The 10386-nt window shown below is 44.1% G+C and overlaps 1 protein-coding gene across 2 annotated transcripts; it reads right to left on the bottom strand.

Annotated features, from left to right (window-relative positions):
- Nucleotides 1-282: 282 nt before the first annotated feature.
- ODF1 (outer dense fiber of sperm tails 1) lies at nt 283-9940 on the bottom strand. 2 transcript variants are annotated; one of them, XM_010354532.2, is made up of 2 exons: nt 9482-9940; nt 283-858 (listed from the first exon to the last, which is right to left on the bottom strand). In XM_010354532.2, exons 1-2 carry the CDS (start codon nt 9799-9801, stop codon nt 417-419), a joined length of 762 nt encoding a protein of 253 aa, XP_010352834.1. In that variant the 5' UTR covers nt 9802-9940; the 3' UTR covers nt 283-416. The 2 variants fall into 2 exon arrangements, 1 of the variants encoding a protein (XP_010352834.1); XR_004059309.1 differs by lacking the exon at nt 9482-9940 and adding an exon at nt 4346-4568 and having other exon boundaries at nt 741-858.
- Nucleotides 9941-10386: the final 446 nt, after the last annotated feature.

The raw sequence follows: 10386 nt of genomic DNA, 5'->3' as shown, positions 1-10386 counted from the left end.
TGAAAATGTGTTTGCCTTCAACTCTAGTTAATCCGTTTCTGCTTTGACCATTTGGTTTCTGGGCTAGGCCATTTCACTGGATCATCTGGAAAACAATGTCTGGGGATGCCCACCAGAAAAGTGTCTTCTCCTGGAGTCTGGAGGTAGTTGGGTATGGAGGAGGGAGTGGGAGGGTGGGTCTCACCATATATCATCCTTCTATTCCCATCCACTATTCCAGTGTTCACTAACTCTGCAGGGCTCCTGCAGTGGATTTAACCAAAAGACTTTCACACAACACCAGCAGATTGCAATTATGTATTCAGTTTCCTACGTACTTGAACAACAGGGGCCACGGGAAGGAGAGGAGAAACATTGAGAGAGCTGCCTGGGTGGAGTAGCTGACTTCTATTAAGTAATGGGTTCCTATGTGCACTTTACAAAATCATCTTCCTACAGGAAAATCGGCTTCCACAGGGATAACACGGGTTGCAAGGGTCACATGGGTTGCAGGGGCTGCAGGGGCTACAGGGGTTGCAGGGGCTGCACGGGTTGCAGGGGTTGCAAGGGTTGCAGGGAGAAGTGCAAGGGTAGCAAGGAGACTCGATCTTGACGCAACTGCCGAGCCCGTAGGAGTATGTTACATCCTTCTCATCCACACAGGGCGGCAAGCTGAACTCTTTGCAGATGTTCATGTAGCTGTACTTTTTCGATCCGAGGCAGTCGTACCTGTTCTCCCGCTCAGCCGACACACATACCTTTCCATCCTTCACTCGAACTTTGACTTGATCAGGTTCAAAACCGCATACATTCACTGATCCTAAAATGTTACTGCTACAGCAGGAGGAAGCCAGAATTCTATTTGTTGTTCTTCTCAGTCTGGAATTGAGAAAAGGGACAGGGTGGGAGAGAGCTCAGACCTCAGAATCCAGACACAGCTTGAGAAGCAATATTTTGATTTCTAGCTTTTGAAATAGCCAAAGTTAACACTAGCCACTGTGAAAATAAACTTTACACAAATGCATGAAGTAAAAAGTGTAGTCCACCCGTGTGAATCACACGGCCCCACAAGTACACCGCTATTCACAATGAATGCATGCTGCCTGCCCTTCCAAATCTTTCTCTCGTGTTTAAATACCAGCTCCTCCTTTTATTAGTTATGCATCCTTGGGTAGGTTCCTTAACCCCTCTGTGCCTCAGTTTCCTCATCTGCAAAATGGAGATAATAATTATATTAATGCCTGCATCATATAGGGCTAATGGAGGATTAGATGAGATTATGATATTTTACTTAGCACTGTGCTTGGTACATTATAAATCCTGCTTAATTATTATCACTCTCATTATTACTATAATTAAATTGTGTATATAGTTATAATTAAATTATATATATAAATTATATTTTGTATTTATGTAGATTAAAAAATGGGATGTAACTATTAAGATACCATTTAAAATCTGCATTTTAGAGATGGCTGCCAACTTTAGAACCCAGCCCTACTGGTTCATAGGACAGGTGCTACCTCTGGCAGTTGCATAGAGACAGCCTGAAAGCTCAATCAAACAAGGATGGCAGGAGAGCCCTGGCCTGGCTCTGCCCAGCAGGGCCTGGCTCCTCCAGGCTGGGAAGTCACTCTAGGCTCTGGACAGCCGGCACCAGCAGAAATGCAGTCAGCTGGGTGGGGCCATGTTGATCAGATACAGAACAGCCTGCCAGTGGTGTCCTGAATCAGGATCGCATCAGCTAGCAAGAGCTGATAGTGCATATCTCTTCCTGACTCCCCATTTAGTACTGCACGTTGATAGCTTGAAATCAATCATAGTCGTGATGAGGATATTTACACCATGGAAACTGGAAAATGCTATACATCAGCGCTCTCCTCTGTTCTCACTGCAGAGCTACCATGGTTCCTATAGAGCTACCTTTTGCTATTCAGTAGTTCTATTGTGTAAATCCTTAATAAAAACAATAACAGCAGCTCACACTAATTGATCAGTTATGATTCGTCAAGAGGTAGTAAAGCAAAGTGCCTAAGAACAGACTGTGGAACTGGTGTACCTAGGTTTAAAGCTTGGCTCTGCCATGTGGATAACTTACTTCTCTGTGCCTCAGTTTCCTCATCTGTAAAACGGGCAATAAAAATAGTCTACATCATTGGGTTGCTGTGAGGCTTAAATTAGTTAATGCAAGAAAATATTTACAATAATGCTTGGCACATAGGATGTTAAGGTTTTGTCTTTTTTTTTTTCAGTGTGCTGTGGAAAGTGCTAAGCATGTTAAAGGCATATTTCATTTAATCTTCACAATAATAACTGTGATGCAGATGTAATTATCACCATATCACTTTTGTATGTTAAATTTTGTTTATGCGGTAACTTCTTTTTGTTACATAAGTTATACAAGTTCATTGTAGAAGACTCAAAATACAGATAAGTAAACATATGGACTATTTTAAAAATACCTATAATCTCATATAACTCTTAGCATTTTGGTGTTTGACTTTGTGTGTGTGTGTGTGTAGTTCTATATACATGCAGAAAGAGAGAGAGTTTTGTATGTGTTCTTGTGAAATCATGCTATACATATTGATTTTTATCTGTATTTTCCACTTGAGCCCTAACATCATTAGATTAGCAGTTTGAGTGTTCACTACCTTGTACTGAAAGTTACAAATCAAGACTCTCAGTGGCTAATTATAAAATGATCAAGTAGAACTCAGTCCCAGAAGACACTGAGGCAAACAGAAACAACTTGTGTAATACACCCAGAGGACTGTATTCAGTCCCATTTCTTTTCTTTTCTTTTCTTTTCTTTTTTTTTTTTTTTTTTTTGAGATGGAGTCTCGCTCTGTTGCCCAGACTGGAGTGCAGTGGCACCATCTTGGCTCACTGCAAGCTCCACCTCCCGGGTTCACGCCATTCTACTGCCTCAGCCTCCTGAGTAGCTGGGAGTACAGGTGCCCGCCACCATGCCTGGCTTCTTTTTTTTTTTTAGTAGAGAAGGGGGTTTCACCATGTTAGCCAGGATGGTCTCAATCTCTTGACCTTGTGATCTGCCTGCCTCAGCCTCCCAAAGTGCTGGGATTACAGGTGTGAGCCACCACACCCGACCTCAGCCCCATTTCTACCTCTTGCCCCATGGAACCTGGGGGTGGCATGGGGCATGATTGTCTTTCTTGCCCTGGGTGTGCCAGGGTACCCTACGCCATACTAAGGAGAAAGTAGGAGAATTTTGGACTCTTTGAAATCTATCTTTGTGAGGTAAGCAGGAGAACAAGCACTCTATCTTACTGGATGGGCAGAAAATAGCCCACAAAGATGCAGGGAACCAGCCCAAACTCCAGGCATGGTACCCTCTCTGGATGGATTACAGGCTTAAAGCCAGAGCAGGCAAGCCCAAGGGGAAGCACAGAGCAAGATGGGCACTCTCTGGGCCTTTCAAGACTCTCCCACAGTGTGTGCATGGTCTGAGAATCAAACTTCTGTTCAGCCGGATCTTCTCATATGAGACGAGAAACATCAAATCCCACCAGGACGATGCAGCCGGGCCTCCTAAAGGAGGGCCAAGGACCCCAGCTGGGAGTCCTTGCTAGTGGCCCCGGCTCTGGCCACAGCTGGTTTTGGCAAAGCCCTCTTGACCTCCACAGAAGCTGGATCTGGGAGCCAGGTCTATAAGCCCATGTCAGTGCCCACATTCATCTCTAAGTAACCTGGGTCCCAAGGCACAATTTCATGTATTTTGTTGCTTGGGTTCCTTTTTTCCTCTATGCTTGTCGCTTTGGTTCCTGTGGCTCTGTGACAGCTGCACAAGAGTCTCACAAATGTCTTCAGGAAGTCACCCAAAAAGTCTTGGCCAGATCATGCTTCCTTTTCTTCTTGCTTCTAAGTCAGTGGTTATCAGGGAAGATGTGTTGGTTTAGGGGAAACTTGCAGAAGCCACATTTTACTCATCAGACTCAACTCTGAACTTGCAATTTGACTCCTGCCTGGTGATGTCCCCATCACCCCACCTGGAATTTTCCATGGCTCTATGGGGTTCTGCGCAAAGGAAGTTTGCCTCCTATACTTGTTATCGTGGGGCCGAAGCTTAGCCTCAGTAAACGTAGGGAAATCAGCTGCTTTACAGAAGCCTCTTGGGAAGGCTGGGAAAAGCTAGCAGACAGTCAGTGCCTGTGTCTACTGCTCTGTGCAGCCTCCTTTCCTCCCTGCTAATGCTGAATTTCACCTGGATGTACAACCAGACTCCCAAATATGAAACATGCTGCCCACAGCAATGACCAGCTGCATACCCAGCCATCTTCTCAAAGATATAAATCAGATTCAGCCTGGTCATGAATAAAGTAATGAAGATGTCAAAAATATCTACCTCTGCCAGGGAACCAGGTGGGGCAGGCCTTCCTCTAGGCTTCGTTGGAGTACTTTGCTTTTTCTCCTGAATATAGCCCCTTCCCAAAGTCCCATTTAAACTTGATCCTTCTCTTTCCAACACATCTTTTTCTTTCTCTTCTCCTTTCTTCCCCCTTTCTCTTATTTTCTAGCCTTTTCTCTCTTCTCCAGGCTTTCGGGTTGATACTGAGGACAGTATCACTCAGCAGGGAGCCAGGCAGCATGGCACAAGTGCATCTGACTCTCCTGCAGGGTTTGTTAAAACACAGGTGGCTGATTAGCTGGGCGTGGTTGTCCGCACCTCTAGTCCCAGTTACTCAGGAGGCCGAGAAAGGAGAATCGCTTGAACCCAGGAGGCAGAAGTTGCAGAGAGCCGAGATCCCACCACTGTACTCCAGCCTGGGTGGCAGAGCAAGACTCCATCTCAGAAAAACAAAACAAAACAACAACAGCAACAGAAAAACACAGGTGGCTGGATCCCACCCCTAGAGTTTCAGAGGTTTCAGAACTAGCAGATCTAGGGTGGATCTGAGAATCTGCATTTCTAACATGCTGCAGGTAATGCTACTAATCTGCTTCAGGGGCCACACATTGAGAACCACTGACAAGAGATTAAGCTCACAGATTCCAGACTCAGGCACACACAGCTTCAAGTCTTGGCTCTGCCACCACCTAGTGATCAAGAACATGGCCCCTGAATCTGTTTCATTGTCTGTAAGATGACCAAGATAATATCACCCAATATATCACCCATGTTACAAGGCTTAAATGAACGTGAAGTGCTAGGAACAGTTTCATTCAATAAAGTGTAAGTCTTCTTTATCAAGCTGCACCAGGCCCACCTTACATGGACTTACCCTAAATCTGAAGCTTTAAGTCTTATATCATTAAACAACAAGGTCAAACCAAATCATAGCAATGCATTTGGCCTAGATGGGAAGTGACTTTTACCCCTGCAGCCAAGGCGTGACTGAGCTGTGAAAAGTATGGATGTGAAGAGTCTATGATGAGAGGCAGGCAAAGGCCCAACTCACTTCCACTTCTGCAGAGGACACAGAGGGAAACAAGGGAGAGCTCCCCTCAGTGGGAGTGGAAGAGCCAGCCTTGCACCAGCTAGAAAGCCCCATAGGGCTCACTTATACTTTGACCTCTGGGTCAGAGAATGAGAGAGACTAGAAAGCTTTCTCTGAGGGCTTAGACCTGGGCAAGGCACCTCTAAACCCACAAAGAGCTCACCATGAGGCCTGACTCATCAGCCTCACCAAGCAAGAGTGGATTCAGTGAAAACCTCATCCTCAGAGCATGAAGAGGGAACCAAGAAATGAGGAGGCAGATTTTTGAAGTTTTGAGAGTGCCCCTGGTGTGGGGATTTCAAGGGAATTTTTCACTGAGATTTGTGCCAACCACAGACACTTGGGTACGTGGACAGAAACACGGTCTCAGGATTCGTTTCTAGGTACCGGTAAAGAGTACAGCTGTAAATCAAAGTTCTTTTGCTCCTGGGGACTGCCTGGTGTCCTGGCCACGCGGGGCACCCATGAATTAGATAATAAACTCCTAGGGCAGGATTGAGGAGGGCCTGGGTTTTGTTTCTCCAGCCTTAAGACAGAGGGTAGGGAAGCCCATGAAATGTGGTGGTGAATCGGGTACAACTTAAATCAGTCTGGTGGCATGGCTTCCCACAAAGGAAACCAATGCAGTCCTCTCAGTCCCTCTAAATCCGGAAGAGGGAAGAAGAGACAGGACCACTGCCTGCCTCTAGGGGAGGAAAAGAGGATATCAAAGAAGCTAAAGAAACAAAGGTGCTTACTTGGGTCTCTACCAAGGAAGACACTGCCAACATGTTGTCTTCTGGAGTAGCTGCCCAATAAAGAATGGAAATGGATTGGACTTCCTTCCTTCCTTCCTTCCTTCCTTCCTTCCTTCCTTCCTTCCTTCCTTCCTTCCTTCCTTCCCTCCCTCCCTCCCTCCCTCCCTCCGTCTCTTCTATCTTTCCCTTCCTTCCTTTCTTTCTTTTCTTTCTCTCTCTCTCTCTCCCTTTCTTTCTTTCTTCCTTTCTCTCTCTCTCCCTTTCTTTCTTCCTTCCTTCCTTCCTTCCTTCCTTCCTTTCTCTCTCTCTCTCTCTCTCTCTCTCTTTCTTTCTTTCTTTCTTTCTTTCTTTCTTTCTTTCTTTCTTTCTTTCTTTCTTTCTTTCTTTCTTTCTTTGAAACAGGGTCTCTTTCTATTGCCTAGGCTGGAGTGCAGTGGCATAATCACGGCTGACTGCAGTCCTGACCTCCCAGGCTCAAGCAATCCTCCCACCTCAGCCTCCTGAGTACTGTGGACCACAAGCATGTGCCACCACGCTTGGCTAATTTTTTTAATTTTTATTTTTTGTAGAGATGGGGTCTCCTTGTGTTGCTCAGGCTGATCTCGAATTACCAGACTTTAGCAATTCTCCCATTACAGCCTCCCAAAGTGCTGGGATTACAGGTGTGAACCACTGCACCCAGCTTAGATTGGATTTTCTATGCCCAGTCTAAGAAAACACTACACATACATCAATCAAATAACTGACTATTATAGTCAGGAGTGCTCAAGAAATCTGTGGGATGAATTAAGAAGCTGTTGGCTGAGGCTTTTTGCCAGTTATTAAAGGAGGACCCAGAGACACAGTAGATTGACTCTGACCCAGAAAAACAGTTTCAAGGGGGCCAACACAACTGCAGATCAGAGAGTCTTCACTTCACATTGGGCAAAGAACCTTCTGGACAACACAGCCTGCCATCTGAAGGATATGTCATAACTAACCAACCCCCTTGCATTCTTTAAAAGGGAGGAAGGTCATGTGAATATGAATTCTAAACTCAAAAAGCCTTGGGCAAGCTTTCACACCAAAAATTGTTTTAAAAAATTGAATCAACATATTTCTGTATCTATTTAGTTATGGATCAGGCACTAGTTTAGAGATAAGAATAAATGGCATTGCACTAGAGGAAAAAATACTACAGTGGGGGCTGTCTGGGACTGAGGCTAAAATCAGGGTTTAACATTTTCACCCATATTCACCCATATTCAGGAAAATTGAATATTTAGGTTTGCAAATGACACTAAGCCTTTTTAGAGAGTGAAATGTCAAGTTGTCAGAAATAGAGCATAGACATTTCACAAGGTGGTGTGAATTGGAAGAGATAAAGAGGACAAGCCTTGAGGTCATTTCTAAAATGGACTTGGAATTATCATTTCCGAGATCCAGGAATTAATGTAAAGACATCACCAGCTTTATATACTGCCTGCAGGCACAGAAAAAGTAGGCAAAGACCCAGACGCTGTCAGGAAGAGCATCACAAACAAGAGAAAGCATTACCTCTTGCCTAAACTACACTGCCGAGATTAAGCTTGAAGCTGTTTCTACTGCATGCCAAGAAACAAGGCTCCTGAAAGAGGCATAAAGAGAGTAGATGGCACAGGACAGAGAGGCATTTTAATTGGTAGAGTCTGGGGATAGGAGAGCAGCCAGGAGACAGAGGCTGGAAAGACCTGGACAAGGGTATTCAAGTATCCAAAGGTAGGAGGAGACTGGATACTAATCTGCTCACAAAGAAACCTTAACTTGGACCAAATATTTTAAAAAGAGCCCCTGCCTCAAGTGTGAGCAATTTATGTAACTTGATACCCTAAGAAATAAAAACAAACATTGGTTCAAAGAGTATAGATGAATTTACAGGTGAAAGCTCCCAGGCTATGAGGGAGGTTCATTCATGACCATTGGTGGCTGGTGACCTAGACAATAATTATCCTTTTTTTTTTTTCCTTTTGAAACAGCGTCTCGCTTTGTCACCCAGACTGGAGTGCACTGGCGCGATCTTGGCTCACTGCAACCTCTGCCTCCTGGGTTCAAGCGATTCTCCTGCCGCAGCCTCACAAGTACCTGGGATTACAGGCACCTGCTACTATGCTTGGCTAATTTTTTTTTTTTTTTTTTTTTTTTTTGTATTTAGTAGAGATGGGGTTTCACCATGTTAGCCAGGCTGGTCTCAAACTCTTGAGCTCAGGTGATCTGCCCGCCTCGGCCTCCCAAAGTGCTGGGATTACAGGCATGAGCCACTGCACCCTGCCTCCTATTGCTTTTTCCAAAGAAACATCACTGTCACTGTTATCAAGAGACTCTATCTATCTATCTATCTATCTATCTATCTATCTATCTATCTATCGTCTGTCTATCTGTTTTTCTGCACTTTGCTTGTTTGACTTAATACATCAATATGTAAAATGTTTCATCAATCCTTTCTACATTTACTTATTATTTCAGTGTATGAATGTATTATTTCTTTAACCAGGGACAGCACTTTGAACCATCTTTTTCATCAACAGTAACAGACTAAATGGCATATGTAAAAAGTTAGAAAAGGAAAGGCTTCTTCAGGTAAAAAGAAAATATAATCTAAAACAAAATTTTTTTTAAACTGACTCTTTTTAATTGCCCAATTCAATTAAAAAGACTTTCAAGTCTATCCTGAAAGCTACAACTCAGTCCATAGTTTATTTGCAAGACCTTTGCTAGAATGAGAGGGGAAGCCAACATGATAGACCCAATTCCAGACACAAGGTAAGTCTTTGTCTGGAGTGGGGGGATAGGAGAATGATATTCCCACAAGACCAAGGTAATGCCTCTATTGTTCAATTTGCTCTCCTGCTTGTAAAGCCTCTGGCATGCATTAAGGATTTGATCAATTATTATTACTTCTCCTATAGTCATTTCTGTAAGTCAAAATATACTCAAATCACTTTACTCATAACCAGGAAAAATGTTTAGTTTGCTGCTTCCAATGGCTTTTTAATGACACCCCCTGTTTCTTCCCTTCATTAAAGCCGCATTATTTATCATACTGGCATTCTTGCTATAAACCACCAACGACCTTGCCAATCAACATCATTACATTGTCTTTTGAGAACCCAACAATTCCCATCATGGACTCATTTACTCTTCTTTCCTTAAATCTTTCCTAAGTCACCAGGGTCATTATCCTGAACCCTTTTAATCTTTGTTCAAGTATTGATTGTCACATATTTTTCCTTATTCCAACTTATAAGGCTAATATACCAACTATAAAAATCTAAAAATAAGTTATTTTACTTGGCAAGCTCTCGCTTCTCATCTTCTATGGCTCTGATGGCTTTCCTCTCCAAACTTCTGAGCGATGGTCGCAGACAGTAAAGCTTGTAATCACACAGGCAACATGGGTAGAGATCACACAGGCCGCAAGAGCGTGATCGCTTGGAGTAGCACAAGCAGTACGGATATGGGTGCAAGTCACAGCAGCAGTAGGGGTGCATATACAAGTCACACAGGCACCGCGTGCTAAATTCGTCGATGCATCTCAGTTGCCTTAGTTCTCTGTCCACCTTCTTTATGTCCCTTCTGACACTGTCCAAGAGACAACTCAGTGCAGCCATTATGGTCACACCTTATTGTTCTGTGAGTACCTGTGGGAAATGGCACTCAGGGAAAAAATTTGTTCTAAGCCCTTCTCAGAAGTTGCTTTTAAAAATAAATGAGGCACACATGATTCACTTACTTTAAAGCTTGTGTTCTGTGACCTCACCACCTTCTGAAGTATGTCATAGTCTTCTGGTTACCATGTGAACTGTACACAGTTATGGTCTCCAGAGGCCCTCCTCAGAGTTACAGGGCTACTCTCAGAACCTTACTCATGTTGAGATTTCACTCACCTTCAAGGAGGATGGGTCTCCCAAGCGAGCACAGCTCACCGGAGTGCACGGGGCAGCCACTAACATCCTTGTCTTGTGTGTGCTCTGGGGACCAGCCATGGCTATGACTGTGTGTTTGTTGAACTTGGTGCAGGTGAAGGCAGGAGCTGCCCACTCCTTTCTCCACGCACTTCTAGCTCTAGCCTTGACTGGAAGCTTGGCCTTGCTCCTTTTGTTCTACAATTCATTCTGGCTCCAGACAGGCAGAATATAATGTTCTCATCGTTCTCCTCCTACCAAGTCATCCTCAAGTCAGCCATTGCCCTTGAC

The sequence above is a fragment of the Rhinopithecus roxellana genome, chromosome 9 (genome assembly GCF_007565055.1).
Source record: "Rhinopithecus roxellana isolate Shanxi Qingling chromosome 9, ASM756505v1, whole genome shotgun sequence".
NCBI lineage: Eukaryota > Metazoa > Chordata > Mammalia > Primates > Cercopithecidae > Rhinopithecus > Rhinopithecus roxellana.
The sequence above is the reverse complement of the archived record's forward strand: the minus strand, read 5'-3'. Positions and strand labels throughout refer to the sequence as shown.

Coding starts and splice junctions, on each gene's coding strand:
- ODF1 (XM_010354532.2), bottom strand. CDS start 9,801: ATGGCTGCACTGAGTTGTCTCTTGGACAGTGTCAGAAGGGACATAAAG. Junction 859..9,481: donor GAGAAGCGAGAGCTTGCCAA/GTAAAATAACTT, acceptor TCTCAATTCCAG/ACTGAGAAGAACAACAAATA.